This window comes from Myxine glutinosa, chromosome 8 (genome assembly GCF_964187855.1).
Source record: "Myxine glutinosa chromosome 8, kmMyxGlut1.1, whole genome shotgun sequence".
NCBI lineage: Eukaryota > Metazoa > Chordata > Myxini > Myxiniformes > Myxinidae > Myxine > Myxine glutinosa.
The window spans coordinates 119,577,876-119,599,524 of NC_136268.1; the positions used below are offsets into that span (position 1 = coordinate 119,577,876).

At 43.5% G+C, this 21,649-nt stretch overlaps 1 protein-coding gene across 2 annotated transcripts in view; it reads right to left on the minus strand.

The window, feature by feature from the left end:
- Positions 1 to 21,649, minus strand: part of LOC137432895 (neuroligin-4, X-linked-like) — a 749,939-nt gene that overhangs the window by 22,027 nt on the left and 706,263 nt on the right. For both annotated transcript variants that reach the window (XM_068125201.2, XM_068125200.2), the window contains exon 5: positions 18,647 to 18,881. In XM_068125201.2, the coding sequence (XP_067981302.1) occupies positions 18,647 to 18,881 (235 nt within the window). The remainder of the gene's footprint in view (positions 1 to 18,646; positions 18,882 to 21,649) is intronic.

Consider the following 21,649-nt stretch of genomic DNA (forward strand, 5'->3'; position numbering starts at 1 on the left):
TGTGATAGAAAGCTTCACCCATTTATATATGCTTTTATATGCTTCATAGGACTAATGAGATGATTGCTTATGTGCTTAGGATGTGAAGATCGATTTCAATAAAGCCTTTTATCTTGGAGTGAGGTCTTGAATCAATTTCATTACAATTTATTGAAATAGATTCTGAGACGTTCAAGGACCATGGATAAGCTCATCAAATTGGAGCGCTTTTGCGGTGATCCGAATGCCGGCGATGCCACCGGCCAGTGGACACATTGGCTTCATTCATTTGGACTCTATACGGAACTCGTCCCTGAGATCACAGACCCACAGAGACTGAACGTCCTTTCCTGCAACATGTCTCACTCCGTCTACGAATACTTCTCCCACTGCATGACCTACGCGGATGCCGTGGAGACTTTAACTGCCCTTTTTGTTAAACCTCGAAGCATGATTTACGCCCGACATCTTCTCACGACGCGCAGGCAGGAACCTACGGAATCGCTGGAGCGATACATGCAGGTTTCGCGACAGCTTGGCAAGGATTGTGCAGTCACGGATCACGTGGCTGTGGAGGGCACTGATGATCGAGTACGCGATGCTTTCATAACCAGGCTCCAGTCTCCCGCGATCCGTAGAATGAAACGCTGACCTTCAAAACGGCTTTCGGCCAAGCCCGGGTCCTCCAGTCAGCTCAAGTCAGATCTGAAACGTACGGCCGGCCATTCATAACTGCTGGCACTACGTCCTACACTGATGATCATGGGGAATCAGAATCTGCCGCCGAGCTAGCGCCCGCGCAGGTTCTAGCGAGCCGGGAATCCAGGAGAGAGGGCTCGGACGACGAGGAGAGCGAGCCGAGCACCGCGGCCGTGGTGACCCCTGCTGGGGCGACTGCCAAATGTTTATTTTGTGGAAATCGCCGCCACACAGGCTCGCTATATCCAGCTCGGGAAATGATGTTCCATAACTGCGGTAAGAAGGGCCATTTTGCCAAAGTTTGTCAGTCAACCAAAAGCCAACGGACGACGCTCGCAGGAGCGCGCATATCTTTGGGCTCACAAAGAGCTCTAAGCGGCTTAGCGCAGGCTGTGATTACGGTGTAAATCAATGGCGAGTCGGTGGAAGCACTGATCAATACTTGAAGTGATAGGAGCTACGTCAGTCAGCGTCTCATCGAATGACACGGATGGCCTACTGTTATGGCGACGCAACATGTATACATGGCTTCGGGGGCTTTGTGGCAGCGATCCCGAGGATTCTGTGTTGTTAAGCTGGCAGCCAATGATGTTATGTACTTGGATGTGAAGTTAATGGCATTTCAGAATCTGTATTCTGACGTGCTTCTCGGTCATGACTTCTTGAACCGGCATAAACATCTAGAAATGCAGTTCAGTGGGGCTCATACTCTCTCTGTAGGAGCCGCGCCGGGCTCAGTATGCAGCTTAGCGGAGATGGCTATTGAACCTCCCCTGCTGTTTCCAAGTTTAACACCAAATGGCCACCCTGTTAACGTAAAATCTAGGCGGTATTCACAGCCCGATGTCCAGTTTATCGCTGACGAGACTAAACGTCTTTTAATCGAGGGAGTCATCGAACCCAGTTGCTCACCCTGGCGGGCTCAAGTGCTGGTCGTCAATAGCGCTAATCATCACAAACGCATGGCCGTTGAGTACTCACAAATGATTAATCACTTTACCCAACTCAATGCCTACCCGCTTCCAAGAATGGATGACATGGTCAGGGCTGTATCTAACTGGCGAGTTTTCAGTATGCTGGACCTTCGTAGCACCTATCATCAAATCCCAATACGGGACACGGACCGTCCCTACACGGCCTTTGAGTCTGGCCAGCGGCTGTACCAATATCGTAGGATTCCTTTCGGCGTTACGAATGGGGTCCCATGTTTTCAATGGGCGATAGATGATATCCTTTCAAAGGAGCAATTGAACGATGTATTTGTCTACGTCGATAATGTCACTGTTTGCGGTTGGAACCAGAAAGACCAGGAAGCTAATCTGCGGCGCTTCTTGGAAGTGGCCCGGAAATACCAGTTGACCTTCAACAAAGCCAAATGTAGAACTTACTCCATTAGAACTATAGACCTCTTGGGCTACACTGGGCTATATGGCCTGATTCGGTGCAGCTTCAGCCCCTACTCGACTCAGCCCGTCCCGTCAATCTGGCGACTTTAAAGCGAGTGATGGGGTTGTTTGCACATTACTCCCAGTGGGTCCCACGGTTCTCTGAAAAGATACATCCTCTCGTCGAGTGCAAAACATTTCCGTTGACCTTGGCTGCCCAGACTTCCTTTCAACAACTGAAGGATGACATAGCTGGCGCCGTTGTGACCTCCATCGACGAGACGGTCCCATTCTTGGTGGAGGCAGATGCATCAGATTGCGCCATTGCGGCCACACTGAACCAGGGGAGCTGCCCGGTGGCATTCTTCTCACGAACCTTATCGGATAGTGAGAGGTGCCACTCCTCGATTGAGAAGGAAGGTTACGCTATAGTGGAATCGGTCCGCAGGTGGCGCCATTTCCTTTTAGGGAAACATTTTCAACTAGCCGACTACAGCTTCTATATTGTGTGACGAGTCACCGACCGGGAAGGGATAACCGGGCTGCCGATGCTTTGTCTTGGCCCATCTGCTCCAGAATGACAGTCGACGAGCTACGTACTATACATGATTCGCTTTGTCACCCGGGCTTCGCCCGTATGGCTCATTTCGTTCGGGGCAGGAACTTGCCTTTCTCCGTCGACGAGATTCGCCACTTATGCAAGTCGTGCCCGGTTTGTGCGGAACTCAAGCTGAGTTTTTACAAGCCTCCTATGGGTATGTTAATACACGCCGGATGGCCATGGGAGTGCCTGAAAATCGATTTTAAAGGGCCCATGCCTTGCGGTGGCGCGCACCGCTATCTTCTCACGATAGTTGACGTGTATTCACGATTCCCGTTCACTATTCTGTGCTTGGACATGTCATCCACTACAGTAATTAGATGTCTCCAGCAGTTGTTCCTCATGTTCGGCTATCCTGTTTTCATCCACAGTGACAGGGGGACGGCATTCTTATCTTGGGAAATCAAGCAATTTCTCCTTGAGCAGGGTATTGCTTCTAGTCGCAACACTGCATATAATCCACAAGGGAACGGCTTGATTGAATGTTACAATGGGATTATATGGCACGTGGTTACCATGGCTTTGCGAACCCGCGGGATGACTTCGAACATGTCTGAGCGTGTTTTGCCGGAAGCGTTACACACCATCCGTTCCCTGCTATGTACTGCGACTAATGCCACTCCTCACGAGAGGTTGTTCAAGTATCAGTGTCGTAGTTCTAGCGGGCAGCCTCTACCCTCGTGGTTGGCATAGCCGGGCCCGGCTTTTCTGAAGTGGGCGGTCAGACAGAGCAAATATGAACCGTTTGTTGACCACGTGGAAATATTGGAAGCAAATCCGGAATACGCTCGGGCGCATGTTTGTTTGCCCGATGGCAGAGAAACTACCATGTCGGTTCAGAATCTCGCACCCTGTGGGGTTTTGACCTGCAGCCTGGCATGAGTGAACCGGTCGATGTCGACCCGGGTTCCCCTGCCAGGTCGGATTCGCACCCGGACAATGCAGCTAATAGCAATACCGCTTTGGACCCCGTGGGTTTGTCACCTTTGTCACCTGTGCCAGGGAGCCTTCAGAGCCCTCAGTGCAAGACGTCTGACGAGGGGGGCCTGCCGTTACCGAGCGTTGGGGGCTCGAGTGCTGATGGGCTATATCGCACTCGTTCTGGCAGGCTATGTCAGCAACCTACGCGTTTTGACTGGTAGATTTTACGCGCTGATATCTGACTCCTACAACTGCTGGCCGTGATTTTAACGGAGGGAGACTGTAAATAAAATGAAGAATAAGAAGAAGGGGGATTCGGAGTAGTGATGCTTCTCGTATGCCTATTTATATTTGAACGCCTTGTGTGCAAGGTGAGGCGGTTTCTACAGGCCGAATGGGCTACACAGCGATCTGCGCTGGTTTATCTTGGTAAGACAAGACTGTTGATTGATGGCTGTGATAGAAAGCTTTACCCATTTATATATGCTTTTATATGCTTCATAGGACTAATGAGATGATTGCTTATGTGCTTAGGATGTGAAGATCGATTTCAATAAAGCCTCTTATCTCTGAGCGAGGTCTTGAAAAAATTTCATTACAATCACTAACGTCACTTACCAGAATACTCTGGGAACCAACGATGTTACAACAATGGTGACGTTTTTCTCACCATCCTCAGCGGGGCATTTCCTCAATATAAATTTCCTCTTCCCCATGGATACCAACCAATGGGGATTGTCCGTGCTCTATCCTTTTCAAGCAAGGAAGCAGCACATACCATTTTAAAAGTCTTTGGTATGACTTAAACCGGTCCAAATCGGATGGGTGTTTTTTTAGGAGACACCATCTCCTTACTGGATGGTCGTTGGCTCCATATGGGAGCTCATCCGCCCTTTGCCAGGTATTGTTTTTAGTCCTGGCAGGGTGTCACAGTCACCTTCCCCACTAGCAAAGCCAGTGAGGGGTGTCAGTTTAGTCGCCGACAACCCGACCATGTTGCAGGTAGCACTGGGTTACATGTTACCATTGGCAGTCCCAAAAGACTGACCTGACCTGAAACCTTTCCTTCAAATTAAACTATTTCTGAAAGCCTCTTGAATCATCAACCTTGGTGGTGTAATGGTTAATGTTTGTTCTGAGTCTGAGAAGTCGGTGGCTGCTTCCTTGCTCGACGTTCAGCATTTAAAAGGAACAAGCATGGAAAAACAACAATATATTGGTAATAATACCACAGGTTTTGATGGGCTTAATGGCCACTTCTTTTGTTGAAAGTTTCTTGTAAGAGAACTTAAGTTATTATCATTGTGATTTTGTTGTTTACTTCATAGACTCAAAATCCTTGGAGTGAAGTCTGTAATCTCCATATTATTGGCTAATTCCCACAGGCCCTCCAGTTTTGATGGCAAGGGCAAAATAATTGAAGAGGTTTTTGAGAGCCAGTAGATTGTTATGACCATTTATATATATTTGTTGAAGTTACAACAAAATCCCAGACTGCTTTGAAGCATTTTGAATACTAAGGTTGAGTGATCATGTGACTTCTTCAAATGATTTCACCCAAGCAAATGAATTAAACATAAAGAGCGCTGCCTTGGGCAGAATTAAACATTTCTTGCAATTCCATAGACCTCCTCTAATTTGGAAATTAAGTGGCAATGAATGATATAATGAGTGTGAGCAGACTTTACATTATGGACATTATGGACTTGCAGGACGATTTTGTGCAATTAGAAAAGAAATGCTTGGCAGGGCTGCATAAGCAACAGTAACAACTCAGAGGTTTAACAATTACAAGACAGTGCGTACTCTTTGGTCAAGTCATCAAACTGCACTCTGAAAGCAAACCAGAAATGTCAGGCATTTCAGTGAAAACCAGCAATGAAGGACCATCCAATTATCGAATGGCAGAGGCAGGCAGGAAACCGAACAATAAAATTCGGGGCATTCCTATTTTGAAAAACAAGTCTTTGCAACTTTGTAGTCCAATTGCAACTACTCTCGGATATAAGGACTGAGTCTGGTGCTCGAGTGATTTGACGCAACACAGGCCTACTTATAGGATGCCCATCTTAGGTCTTGTCGGTCCATGAGTGATGAGGTAGGAAAATTAAAAGGAAAGAACGCAGATATCAGTGATAAACTAGAACAGCACTCGGTAGAGCCCACACCTCCACCAGGCTCAACAGTTTAGGTTTTGTATCCCACTGATAGGCCGGATCTGGATTCGGACCTGAAACAAAATCTAATCGGCTTGTTCTTGTCACCTAATCAACTCATCCACAAAGTTTAGTCATAACTCGTCCATAACCTTATTAAATATCATGTGATATGTTTGGGGTCAACTTACTTTGGGGTCAACAACTTAGTTATTACCCTTCATCTATACTTTTTGCCCTATCTCGCAATGGTGAAGAATCAAAAGGAATCTGGATCTGGATCTTCACCAAAATGTAATCATTTCATCCTCGTCACATACACTACCTCACTGCCAAATTTCGTCCGAATCCGTCCACAACCTTTTTGAGATATCTTGTTCACAAACAAACAGACAGGGGTGAAAACATAACCTCCATCCACCTACGGTGGCGGAGCTAATTATTTAGAGATATAAGTCTCCTGAATTTAGAAATCAATTTGATAGCAAATCGATGAATCTTGCTTGAAGACTTTGTAATGGGCATCGCGTTTCTTACAGAGCAACTGGAGGAGATATCAGAATGGCTTATTTGTCAAATTGAGATGGCATCTTAGCATTGCTGTGGTTTCGAAAGCCCTTGGGATGGCGAGTTCACCAAGCAAGTGGCACGGCAGAGCTTATTCTCAAATATAAACACTCTGTGGCAAAGACAAACATGTACTGCACAAGCCAGCCTTCGATCATCAATACCAGCAGTGGGAAGTGATGGAAATCCAACAGAACAGAAACGTAAAGCGACCGGCTGAGGTCACCTGGGATTATTGAAGTCTACCTTTCAAGAGTGGTGGTATTGAATTAAAATGGAAATGAAGTAACAAAGGGAAGTGCATTCAGCCACCACATAAAAGTTCAGTGAAACCCACAAATGTCCCTGGAAGACGTTTCGTGGTCGTCAGCACATTATTCAGCTCATTATCGAACACAAAACCTCGACTATAAAGCCATGATTTGAAAGAAGGCAACTAGAAAGTCAGGAGAAGATGGCTGGTGAAGTGAATAACATTTCCTTTATGTTTGCTGAGAGAATTAATTAGTGTGTTAAAAACGAAAAGAAACCCCTTAACGCTTTCAAACATTTAAACACTTATTGACTTGTTCAGTGCTGATGTGGCTGAACCAAGTTGCAAACGAAAAAACTTTCATTCATATATATCTGTTCTGGCTACAAGTAATCAAAAAGAAGAGGCCTTGTGCAAATGAACAATCCCACAAAGCTAGTTGCAGTGCCTCTGGGCTTATAAAGATTTTAAAGGAAGCTTATCGAGCAATTTACTGCGTGAGTGGTGGGGTTACCTAGTATATAATGGATGGAAGACACAGGGTCTTAAATATGCTCATTCGAGCAGCAGGGTAAGTTGGAAAGTTGCGCAAAAAGCATAACAAGTTATGTGTATTAAATCTGAGTATAAACTTCCATAAGCTCAATCGGATGAGTCTCAACTTGAGCATTAGTTTAAGAATTGCAAACCAATGCCAAAAGGATTATTATGAAATTATTCAAAGCCACCGCTGAATCCAGCACTTACATTTTTGGCTTTGTGTCAATGCGACGATGAAGAGTTCTACCAGCCACGAATACAATAATTTCAAAGTTGAGTAATTCTTCAATGATGTAAAAGAACAGGAGGATCATTCGTGCCATCATTGTTGGACCAAATCCATGCCCGATTAACTTACCCGATCACTATTATTAACTTCTATACACCAATCAAGTTTTCCAAAAAGGTTTTGAAGCTCATGGAAGAGCAAAGTAACAGGGGGCAAAGGGTGGGCACATGAAATGGGGTGCAGAGAAAAAAGGACAAGACATAAGGAGTGAAGAATCACAGAAAAGGAAGCATTGTGGGTAAAATGGGGGACAGGGTCTCAGTGGGTGTAGCAATAATATTCAGAGGTAAAATATGATCATAAGCTGATGATGAGCAGCAGATTTCAAATCCAAGAGGGAAGATCATTGGAATCTCCCGCGATGAAGCTAACTCCAAGGGCCTCTCACTCACTCACCGCAGGCAGGTTGGTGGTCTTTCCGTCTTCTACCGACTCCTCTCTGGCCTTGCCCCCCAGCTCTCTCTGGGCTCTGTCCCGCAAATATTCCTACAGGTCGCACAAGATCTGCCTGCAACCCTCTTATGGTCAAACTGCCAAAATCAAGACTCTCTGCTCACCTTCACTCCTTCATTCCTCTTTTCTCCCGCCTCTGGAACAAACTCCCTCACTCTCTTCAATCCCACTCCACCCTCCAGGTCTTTAAAACAGCTGTTCACCACCATCTCTTATCTTCCCCCATCCAAAACCTTGATCTTTTCTACCCTTGTTAATTCACCCCAAATCCACTTATTTCTGAAATCCCGACTTCTGTCCTGGAAGTCCTTGGTGTCCTTGTGTTTTATACTTCTCCCTCCCCCCCCCCCCCCCTTCCCACGCCTCCTCCCCCCAAGCCCTCTCCCTTCCACACATCTCCCTGCTCTCAAATGTTGTGTTTGTGTGCTTCCCCTTCTCTCCCCATCTTGTCTTCCGCTCCCGCTTTTTGTGTGTTTTGTTTGTCTGGTTGATTTGTTTGTGAAGTAAATGTTAGCTCTTTCACGAGCCTCGATTCAGTATACAAAAGAGCTTGAGACAGATTCAGAAAAACAATTCCACAGGTGATTGCACAGGTGAGGAGGAGAATGAATGAATCGAGGTGCCAGCGAAATTTAGATAGAGCAAGGGTAACAAGATAAGGTCTTCTGTTAGTACATGTGTGTGTTTTGTGGGGCGATCGTTGAGTTGAGGGGAGGTGAGAGGACAGAAGGAACAAGAGCAGAGGAAGCAGTGAAAAACATTGCAAGGCCACCAATCAAACTGCAGGCCCAACAACCAAATTGCAGGCCCAACAATCTGCTTTTGTCGAGAAAGAAGCATACTGATAACAAGACAGAGTATTTTAAAATGCACAGCTTCATTAGGTTATACCGACTACAGTAGATCCAAGAACCAATCTTTGCTCCAATCAGTTCATCTGATCATATGCTTGTTAAAGCAGACATCTCTCTGGCCATTGTCAGTCCAGTTTTTTGTCACTGATCGACACATAATCCTATTATAATAGAGCAAACGTATATGGTTCGCTATGTATGTATGTATGTATGTATGTATGTATGTATGTATGTATGTATGTATATATGCGATGAAAACGTCTTCTTCTTCTTCAAATAAAATTACCACACTCTTAATTAACCCTCTTAATTGCGTTAAGACTGCTGAGACCCCTCAGACCTTTGACGACACTTTCATTCCCCCAAGACCCTTCATACCTTGAAGACCCCCAAAGACCCCAAAGACCCAAAACACCCCGAAGACCCAAAACACCCCGAAGACCGAAAACACCCCGAAGACCAAAAACACCCCGAAGACCCAAAACACCCCGAAGACCCAAAACACCCCGAAGACCCAAAACACCCTGAAGACCCAAAACACCCCGAAGACCCAAAACACCCCGAAGACCCAAAACACCCCGGAGACCCAAAACACCCCGGAGACCCAAAACACCCCGGAGACCCAAAACACCCCGGAGACCCAAAACACCCCGAAGACCCAAAACACCCTGAAGACCCAAAAGACCATGAAGACCCCCAAAACACCTCAAAGACCCAAAAACACCTCAAAGACCCAAAATACCCTTCAAGGCCCAGCAGATCCAAAAGACCCTGAAGACCCAAATGGCCCTGAAGACCCAAACCACCATGAAGGCCCAAAAGACACCGAAATGGTAAAATATGCCTACCCCTCTGAAACGACGTGTGTTGAGGCGTGCGGAGCGTGCTGAGTCACGCTAGTACCACATAATGTCTAATATGAATGAATGAATGATCGTTTTGAGGCCATTTTCCCCGCTATGGCGGGGGTTAGCCTTGCGGGCCCCATGACAATCATGGTTCCCTGGTTGAGGCAATGTTTTTATGGCCGGATGCCCTTCCTGACGCCAACCCTTGGTCGCCTCTTACGATGCGCAGGGATACGATGTACCTATTCTAAACCGGGGTACACACCGGGATCATTCATCCCAGCAAGCTGGTACTCAATTTGCTGACCTCGGAAGGATGACAGGCTGAGTCAACCCCCCTGGCGTTAATTAAGCGATCGACCGGGATTCGAACCCAGGATCCCAAGCCGGCACCCTAACATAATGTCTAAGTGAAATTTTTTTCGAACTTTTTACAAAATAATTAAAAATCAAATAACGAAATATCTAATTTACTCAACACCCAGTCAATACATCGTAGAAGCACCTTGAACTGCAAATACAGCTTTGAGTCTTCTTGGGTATGTCTGTATCAGCTTTGCACATCTGGATTTAGGGAGTTTCTCCCATTCTTCTTTGCAGATTTGCTCAAGCTCTGTCAAGTTGGATGGGGAACATTGATGAACAGCAATCTTCAAATCTTTCCACAGATTCTCAATGGGATTCAAGTCTGGACTTTGGCTGGGCCACTCAAAGATTTTCATATTCTTGTTCTGAAGCCATTCCAGTGATGCTTTGGCTGTATGCTTGGGATCATTGTCCTGTTGGATCCTAAATTTTTGACGCAGTCTCAGGGCTTTTGCACTCTGAAGCAGGTTCTCCTCAAGATTTGCCTGTACTTGGCTCCATTCATTGTTCTCTCCGTCCTTACAAGTCTCTGTGACCCTGTCGCTGAAAAGCATCCCCATAACATGATGCTACTATCACCATGCTTCACAGTAGGGATTGTGTTAAATGGGTGATGAGCTGTGCTTGGTTTCTACCAGATGTAGTACTTTGCATTCAGGCAAAATAGTTCAATGTTCATCACATCAGACCACAAAATATTTTGCCTCATGCTCTCAGAGTCTTTACTGTGCCTTTTTGCAAACCCGAGATGTGCTGTAATGTGCCTTTTTCTCAGGAATAGCTTCAGTCTGACTACTGTCTCATAAAGCTTAGATGTGTGAATCTATCCCTCAACTTGGTTTCGATCCCTCAACGATGCACCCTTTCTTGATGTCCTTCCACACAACAATTCTGCAATTCCCCTAAATGCCTCTCCGTACTTCTTTCAATCTGTCTCCAAACCTTCCGCTTAATTCACTAAGTTCGGCCCTCACCCTCTCCTTGTTCTTTACAGTGATGTTTCCTCGACACTTTCCCCAACTAATAACCTTCTGATCCCTCCTCTTAACCTCCACCCTTTTCTTCATCCTCACCACAAATACCACAGGCTTTTGCTTGGTGGTAACATGCTCTCTCTCGTCACTGCCTTGCAATCCTTAACCCTCCACAACTGTTGCTTCCATACCATCACCCAATCCAATTCTGTTCTATGCTGTCCACTACTAAAGGTAATCTTGTGGCTTTCCCACCTTTGAAAGAACTAGGGCATGCCCGTACTATATATATATATCTAAAAGAATGAACCAGCTATGGCCATCCCATTCCTCACCACCATATCCACCAGCTCTTGAACCTCTCCATTGCTTGTTCCACACCAAATTTACCAACACATTCCTCTTCACCTGGCTCTGCTACTCCTACATGCGAGTTAAGGTTTCCCACAATATGCACATAACAGCATCAACTCCAACTCAACCATTCCTATCCTCTTCAGTACTCCCTGAATTATTTCTTCTCCACCCAAGTCCTTCCTGTTTGTGGCTCATACACTGACATAACACACACCATTTGCCTCTGTATCACCACCCATGCCATAACTATACATCCCTCCCGTCTTTCCACTCTGACCACCTGCTTGCTGGTCTCTTCTGGTACTATTATTCCAATGCCATTATTCCTTTCATCCCCACCTGTGTGCTTTGTATCCTCCTACAGACCTTATTTCCTTATCTCCTTTCCATCTGGTCTCCTGCACACACATTTCCAACCTCCTCTTCATCATCTCCACCACCTCAACCACATTGATCCCCCATTTAAACTAGCTAGACCTTTATTCTAAATTGCTACCCACATGGCAGAGCTAGTACTGTCTTGATCAATTTGTGATGCTCAGGTCACTAAAGTGGCTTTCTGGCTGGAGTTGGTGCCACACATGCACAACCTGCATGGAATGTCCCAGCACACTTCCACTACAACCAAGGTGAAACTGCAACTCCACATTCACTTTTGTCCTCACTTTGTTGTACACCGCTCCTTTCCTATTCCATCTCCAGGCGCTGCATGATGGCATCGCCAGGCGCCGAAGGGGGCCCGGCGATTACGCACGCTGAAAGAGAGTACTCAGTTTTCACTCCGGTTTATTTCTTGTTTGTTTGTTTTCTTGTTTGTCTGGGAGATATCTCAGCCATACTTTGAGCTAGGAAGCTGAATATTCGGCACAATAGTGCGCACGTGCTTTGGCCCAAATTTTTTTTTTTGATTAGTCAATTAATTGATTAATTACTTACTACAGTCACGTGAAAAAGTAAGTACACTCACCCCATGTAAAGTTTTGACTTTTTCAACATAGTTCAACATACAGCTATTTGATCTTCATTTCAACAATATTGATAGATAAAGGTGATATAATATAACAAATATCATGAAACATTTTCATTTTGTTGTGCATTGTATAATTTAAATAAACATAAATGCAAATTTCGCATGTGGAAAAAGTAAGTACACCCTTGGCACTAATAGGTGGTATTGCCCCCTTTGGCAGAAACAACCTCAAGTAGGCGTTTCTTATAACTGTCTGCCAGTCTCTGACATCGACTGGGAGAAATTTTTGCCCACTCCTCCATGCAGAATTCTTTCAGCTGTGCGATATTTGAGGGGTTTTTTGCATGCACAGTGTAGTGGAAATCAATCAAGTCCAACTTCTTTTCCCCGTAGGTAGGTTTAATGTCAATCTGATCTCTGGCAACATCCTGTAGAATACAATCATGCAATATATATATACTAGCGGGGTCACCCGTGGGAATCCCACGGGCATGGATGTGTGACATTTCGACATAATGAGTTAGATGCTGCACATTCATTTTTACAAAATGGTTACTGGCAAGTCATCAGATCCAGAAATGGTGTGATGAACACAATTTATTTATTTCACATAATATGTGACCCCTCACTCCTCTCCACCTGACACTCTCCTGTCTCCACCTGACACTCTCCTTTCTCTACCTAGCACTCCTCTCCTCTCCAATCCCTCACACTCCTCTCCTCTCCAATCCCTCACACGCCTCTCCAATCGCGCCTCACACTCCTCTCCAATCGCGCCTCACACTCCTCTCCAATCGCGCCTCACACTCCTCTCCAATCGCGCCTCACACTCCTCTCCAATCGCGCCTCACACTCCCCTCCAATCCACTCCTCCATGCAGAATTCTTTCAGCTGTGCGGTATTTGAGGGGTTTCTTGCATGCACAGCTCGTTTCAAATTCCCCCACAACATCTCGATGGGATTTAGATCAGGGCTTTGACTTGGCCATTCCAGAACCCTCCATTTCTTTCTTTTCAGCCATTCCTTGGTGGATTTACTGGTATGTTTAGGGTCATTGTCATGTTGCAAGGTCCACCTTTGGTTGAGCTTCAACTTTCCGACAGATGGCCTCACATTATCCTCAAGCACCCTCTGGTACAATGAAGAATTCATAGTGCATTCTATGATGGTGAGCTGCCCAGGCCCTGATGTAGCAAAGCTGCCCCAAACCATAATATTTCCACCACCATGCTTTACAGTTGGTATCAGGTTCTTGTGGTCAAATGCTGTCTTTGGTTTTTGCCAAACATGTCTTCTGGTACTGTGGCCAAATAGCTCTACCTTTGACTCATCTGTCCAGAGCACATTGTTCCAGAAGTGCTGGTCTTTGCCTAGGTGTTCATTGGCAAACTTTAGTCTTGCCCTGATGTTCTTTCTGGACAGCAAAGGTTTCCTCCTGGCACACCTCCCATGTAGATCAAATTTGTGCAGCCTCTTTCTAATGGTAGACTCGTGCACTTTGACATTCTGGGGTTCTTAGAGACTTCTTTCAGCATCTTGCGGTCTGCTCTCGGGCTGCACTTGCTGGGGCGGCCTGGCCTAAACAAGTTGGCAGTTGTTTGGAATCTTCTCCACTTGATGATGATCTTCTGGACAGTCGAATGATTGATTTCAAATTGTTTGGAGATCTTTTTAAATACCTTCCCAGACTCGTAGGCATCTATAACCTTCTTTCTGAAGGCCTCAGAGAGCTCTTTTGATCTTGGCATGGTGACGCCGCACACTTCAACAACAAAGAGCAAACCAAACTAAATGTCTGAGGTTTAAATAACACAGGTTCCTCCAAGATCCTCTCTAACGATGTTATAATCATTTGCACCTGAGCTGGTGCACCTGATTCTAATTTTAGGTATTTGAAGTAGTGATAAATGTCGGGGTGTACGTACTTTTTCCACATGTGAAATTTGCATTTATGTTTATTTAAATTATACAATGGACTACAAAATGTAAATGTTTCATGATATTTGTTATATTATATCACCTTTATATATCAATATTGTTGAAATGAAGATCAAATAGCTGTATGTTGAAATATGTTGAAAAAGTCAAAACTTTACATGGGGTGTACTTACTTTTTTACGTGACTGTAGATATCGATTAATTAAGTACTTATTTATTTCGTTTCTCATCTGGGCAATATCTCAGGCACCTTTTGAGCTGTGAAGCTGATATTTGGACATGCCAATGACCAAGTGATTTGGTTAGGATATTTTTTGATGACCAAGGATATTTTTGTTTAATCAATTAATCAATTCGTCGATTTATTATATAATTGTTCGATTAATGACTTAATTAATAAATAAATAAAAGTTAAAGTTGCAGATCCAGATCGAACGGTGGTGGTTTCGGTATTCTGTTAGCGAAATGTTAATTTAATTATTTTATGATTATTATTTATTTATTTTCATTATTAATCATTTATTTATTTTCTTTCTCATCTGGGGAATATCTTAGGCACCTTTTGAGTTAGGAAGTTGCTGTTTGAACATGGCAATGACCAAGTGATTTGGCTGTAAAAGCCATTTTTTATTTATTGATTAAAAAATAAATCAATTTATCATTTATTGATTAATCAATGAATTTATTATTTTTTGATTATTGACTTATTTAATTATTTTTCGAAAATTTACAGCTTCAGATGAAACACTGGTGGTTGAGGTATGCTATTAGCCAATAATTGATTAAGCAATTTTTTACAATTATTATTGAATGATTTTAATTACACAATTAATCAATCAATTATTGTACACCTCTCACTCCCAATACCATGTCTATGTGCTGCACGGCGGTATCACCGGGTGCCTAAGGTGCCCCGGCCATGCTGCGCTGGAGAATGTTATTTATTTATTTGGCATGGGGGCGGTGTACTTCGAATGTATTTGTACTTGTACAAATCCTATTTTCTTAAGCATTGTGATTAAAGCATACATTATTTTTCAACAAAAAACTATTATTCAAATTGTTGTTATTATTATTTGTTTTCATCATCATCATGATCATCATGATCATGAGATATGGGCAATTTATTGAATGCTTCTGATACTGCACACTTACCGGTAATTTTTCTAATGTCTTCATCATCCAATTATTGTTTTCATCATTATCTGTAGTGTAACATGTTAATCAGCAAAGATTACTCCTTTCCCAAATTTGAACATATGCACTTCAGCTTGCGACAAAAGCTTATTGTTAATTTTAATTTTTAGCTTGGGATATTAATCATGCCTGAAATTCTCCTCCAAATTGCTTCAATCATTTGGAAGACATAGCTGGAATAAAATGTCTCGCGCTGTCTAAATTCATAGAAGAGCTTGTTGATTTTCCCTGGGAGAACAAATATACTGGGAGACAATGGACAAGTAAACACATGACATGGGTTTTGAACGTGGGTGTTGTTAATGAAAGAACGCCACAGTAGCTCGGTTGGTAGTGAGCTTCTCTCTGAGCATTCTGCTCATGGCTTTGCTCTCCCACAGTCAGATCTGACGATAACATCCATTTCTCGTGGTGGGTTATCCTCCACAAAGCAACAAAAAGTCAGCTATTCTGTTTGTACTTATATTGTCGATGTTAAAGATCCAACGGTATATTTTGAAAACAGTCATCCATTGTACACTGGTAACTTGGCTAAATTCCTTTCAATATATTAAATTAGATGCACAAGCTCAGTATACCAAGACCAATAGTAAACAGATGTTTGGTACTACTGAACTTTAATATACAAGAAAACAAACACGACATAATGAGAATAACTCTTCAAGGCGATTCACAGCAAAAAGATCGGAAGAGAGGAGAACGAGTGCATTTATAAGCATGTCTCATAACCGCCACACCAATTGGTTCTTCAGTCACAACGTCATTGGTGTTCTGAACGCCCATTGGTTGACTCAGTCATCACTGTCCTGGGCTCCAATTGGCTGGAGCGGAGGTGTCAGCGATGACGCACCATTTGCGTCATTACGTTGGACAGTGGTCGGGAAAATACCTTTAATCTTTCCGTGTTGAAAGAGAATGAGAGAATGTACAAATTCCTTTTGACGACACAATGTGGGGTCCGTGGAATGGATGAAGGTTGCTTCTGACATATGTAGATGTAACGTACTTCAACCTCGGCTCAATAACTTGAACATATCTGCATTGTACTGGTCTGCACAAGCGGGGTTGGCAATGGCAGAAGAAGAAATGATCGACAGTCCTTGAGCGTCCTCCCGGTGTGTACCCCGATTAAGAATAGGTACACCGTATCCCTGCGCATCGTAAGAGGCGACTATGGGTTGGCGTCAGGAAGGGCATCCGGCCATAAAAACATTGCCTCAAACAGGGAACCATGATTGTCATGGGGCCCGCAAGGCTAACCCCCGCTCTAAGGAAAAAATGGCCTTGAAACGATCATTCATTCATTCATTCTGTCTAACAACGGCATAGCCGGGCTTGGATCTGCTAAGTGGAGGATCTGCTGTCCCCCTGTCATGTGACCAGATCCTCAACTCTGATTGGTGGACGTTTGTGAGGGACATACATACATATACCAGATGGACAGACAAACACTGTTCCCGCTGGCATTGCCCAATGGGATAAAATTTTCGCTGCTGAACCACGTAACCGTTGACGTCATCAATTATTTTTTCTCAACCAATTTATCCCGAGATCACATTCAAAAAATTTTCATACTGGTCAGATCAAGCATCCCACTTGTCGATTTATGATGTCATAATGAAGGCACCTTTGACATCATTAACATTTCTTATTCCCCATGGGGCGTACTTTACAATGAGCCACATTTCAATTTTTTTTCCATGTAGTGGTTTCAGAGATATAGCAGTGCACAGTTTTTCATTTTTTCCAAGATGGCGCCCGTAGCACGTGACCGAAGACGTCATACTTATCATAATAAAATTCTACAAGAGGAGGTGCTCCTATGGTGAAAATTTCCTGTTAATCAGACCAACGGTTGCAGAGAAAACAAATTTTACGGAGCGAATAAACCCGCAAAATTCTGGCGGAAGGGACATAATTACATAGATTTACCGGACGGACAGACAAACGCTGTTCCAGGCGGCATTGCCCTACGGGCTAGGCCATAAAAAATGAATTTATACGAAATGTTATATTCAGGGAAAGATAAGAATTCTGTTAAAGGGAAGTTATATTCAGTCAAAGTTAAGCAGCACCTAATTTTGTGCATTGCTTTAGTCCAAGTCATTGTTGAGGTCCACCTGCCTCTTGGATCATGTAAAATAACCAATATCACTCCAATTCATAGCAAGGGGGCCAAAACTGACCCTCTCTTCGATACACCAGACAACCATCTCACCACCTTAAGAAAAGTAATGGAATCAATAATTGTACCAGACATGGAGACTCATTGCTTCTCTAACTCTGGATTCTGCCCAGATCATTCCACATTGGATACTAGCAGAAGTATCCGGCATTGCCGGGCGGGGGAGGGGTGGGGGAGGGGGAAGGGGCGGGGAGGGGAACGGGGGGGGGGGGGGGTGAGCGAGCCCCTTGGCAAAGCGAGCGATTTTTTTTTTCATAGCATCATAGCGTCATAGCGTCATATCGTTCATAGCGTCATAGCGTTCATAGCGTCATAGCGTCATATCGTCATATCGTTCATAGCGTCATAGCGTTCATAGCGGCATAGCGATTTTTTTTTTCATAGCATCATAGCGTCATATCGTTCATAGCGTCATAGCGTTCATAGCATCATAGCGTCATATCGTTCATAGCGTCATAGCGATTTTTTTTTTCATAGCGTCATAGCGTTCATAGCGTCATATCGTTAATAGCGTCATAGCGATTTTTTTTTTCATAGCGTCATAGCGTCATAGCGTTCATAACGTCATAGCGTCATAGCGATTTTTTTTTCATAGCGTCATAGCGGTCATAGCGTCATATCGTTCATAGCGTCATAGCGTTTCATAGCGTCATAGCGATTTTTTTTTTCATAGCGTCATAGCGTCATATCGTTCATAGCGTCATAGCATCATCACGTGATCGCTCTGAGCGAATCAGCACCCACCTGCTCTGATTCCGTCGATTCCGTGCGCTGAGGTAAATATGAATAAAAAATATGGATCGTCAAATATTTTGAGTTCGGCCATGTTCGTCCCAGGCTCAATGGCCATGTCTATGCCAAATATCAAGCACGTAAGCCTCTCTGTTTAGGAGTCTATCGGTAACATTACACACACACACACACACACACACACACACACACACACACACACACACACACACACACACACACACACACACAAACTGTGTTTTATATATATAGATAAACTGCTTCTTCTATGTCCATAAAGGATGGATGAGCTCAATCTCAAACAAGAGGTCAGGGATATTTACTGGATATCTCCCAAATAGTGAATATAGACTGGCAGTTTCACCTTGGTTGTAGTGGAAGTGTGCTGGAACATTCCATGCAGGTTGTGCAGGTGTGGCACCAACTCGAGCCAGAAAGCCACTTTAGTGGCACGATAATGCTCTCGCACCCTTGGTTTGAGTCCGATGTGGAGGTAGTCTTGGTCCTTGGGGTTGTACTTTGTCCAAGCAACCTCCTCAAAGCGGTTTGGTTTGGTGTGGATAAACTTGGTGTCTTGTGGAACTGGTTGGTTCGGGTCCCTGTGTCGAAAAACAGACAAACAGACACTCAACAGTTATGCCAAGCCAGTAGTATGATATTTTAAACTTAAGTTCCACAGAAGATTATTGAAATTTAGGAAAGTAGAAAAATGTGGATCCACAAATGGTAAAGCCTGGTGTTGGCTTCATGGTTAAGGTGGCTGCTTTAAGATATTAGTGACTTGAGTTTCAGTCCCTGTCAGCCATTTAATTAACACCAGGTGTGGTTGACTCAGTGCATCATGCTTCCAAGGTTGGCAAAAAGAGTACCAGTGTACTGGTAACACCCTGCATCAGTGGCACAGCCACACCCCCAGCAAGTGATGCAACGAGAAGCCATAGGCTGTACATGACAGGTATCTACTGAGAAATTAATAAATCCGGATTTCTTTTTCAAATTATGAATGTAAACTGAAACATTCATGAATTAGATGCACTAATTATCACTTTCTGAAGCTTGAGATTCATTTCACTTTAACATAATTTTCCACTTGGTGCAAAATTAACACCTTCTCAAAAAAATCATTCCTCCAATGTATTCATGGCAACAATCTCAATAATTTACCCTCCATCATGCCATCATCATGCATTATGCAGTAAATATAAGTACCATGCTAAATGAATTAACACATTGAAACTTATTTTGCTTTTGAATGGTCGTTGCAAAAAAACAATTTAAGAGAAGACCGAGAGTCATCATACATTGTAACTGGTTGAACACTGTTATTACAAACATTCTAGTTGCTCAAACAATTTACTATTTCAGGTGATTCTCAGCAATGGAACACGTTTAAAAATGAATAAATAAATAATTAAAATATATACTGTACAGTAAAAGATTGGGGTGGTTGGGATTATACCTTGATCCTTGATAAAAATGATAAAAACCTTGATCTTTTCTACCCCCGTTAATTCACCCCAGATCCACTTTTTGAAATACCGACTTCTTTCCTGGAAGTCATAGCTGTGTCCATGTGGTTTTTTTTTTTTTTACCCCTCCCTCCCCCCCCCCCTTCCCACGCCTCCTCCCCCCCCCCTTCCCACGCCTCCTCCCCCAGCCCTCCCACAGATCTCCTGATGTCCCTGCTCTCAAATGTTGTACTCGTGTGCTTCTCTCTCTCTCCCCATCTTGTCTCCTGCTCTCTTTAGCATATGTTTTATGTGTCAGTTTTTTTTTGTGATTAATGTTAGCTCTTACACGAACGTCGATCTTGTATAAAAAAAACATTTTTAAAGAAAGAAGGCGCTTCCAACCAGAAAGTAAAACTCGATCTACTCCACAAATTTGAGCAAATAAGCAAGAGCAGACCCGGTCTCAGGTGACGTTTCACCCGCTTCACAGCAGTCTTCCTCAGACCATGAGCACCGGTGCATACCGGTTTTTATTCATCAAGTGGCCAATTCCGGTCACGTGACGGCGCTCGAGGTCAGATGGAGGAGTTATTTTTTATTTTTGAAAACATCAAGCAAAATAAATGTCAAGGCACATCATGGATGGGTTGCTCTGCCCTTTTTTCATTATTACTCACATCTGGTGTTGTATGAGTGAGTGAGTGTGTGTGTGTGTGTGTGTGTGTGTGTGTGTGTGTGTGTGTGTGTGTGTGCTTCTTGTTGTTGTTGTTGTTTTATTTTTGTTGTTGTTGTTTTTTGTTGTTATTCGAGCAGGCAGAAATAAATGTATGAGTTTATTCAAACAACACGATGGCCAAACATGCAGGCCCGGGCTGCATGCCATCTCACAAAATATTGAACTTGCTGGACTCTGCACCACTCGGTGACATCATGTAAATGTGGACGTCATAGCACATATGCTACCATGGCTACTTCATTGTTCAAGGAAATACAAAGAATTATGTAATCAAATCCATGATGGAAGCTGTGCGGTTTGTGGCCAAGTTTGTGTTCACCAGGTATGAACGATTAGCATATGATTACCTCATCTGGTAGGAATGTCATGCTGATAGCATGAAAGGCATGGATTTGATTGCTATCCTGCTCACAATTTGCTTTAGTTGTCCTGTTTAGCATTCCTACCTTGGTGCCTTGCTCATAGTATATAGTAATATTCCGAGTTAAATATCCCATTGGCTGTACTCATTCCTTCACCTCTGAAGGTATTTGTATAATATTTTGTATAATATATAATATTTTATAACTTGTGTAAAAGACGCAGTAATGTCTCCCAACATTCTTACCCTGCATGTAATACATGAGGTGCATTCAAAAATCACTTGGAACACAACAATCACAAGAAATCACCAAGGAATGCCAATGCATTTTCACATATATACTGTATATATATATATATATATACACAAAGAATTAAGTTAAGCACCCCCCCCCGTTTTTTTACAACCTCGCACATTACAAGTTTGTTGTCGTCAAAACAGTGTAATATACCCATGATATTGCTATATTTTCTGGAGAAGTGATATTATGGTCACATAAAAACATAACAATCATGCCGTTTTCAATATTTTATTCTGAATAATTTAAGGTGAAATTTTTTGGGAATTTTAGGCATATTTTCACCTCAATTTAAGTATGGAGCTATAGGTCCATCACGGACAGTGTGGATGACGTTTATGTTTTCTAACGTACAGTCATTGTTCTGAGAAGACCTCTAGCGATCTTTGCGTCAATAACGTGTGTAGGACCCACGTGATCGGATCACTGACTCAACCAATCACTTTTTTTCACTTTGATCACTCAATTTCATCAATGGATAATTGCTAATGTCATACCAATCATTATTTGATCTCACATAC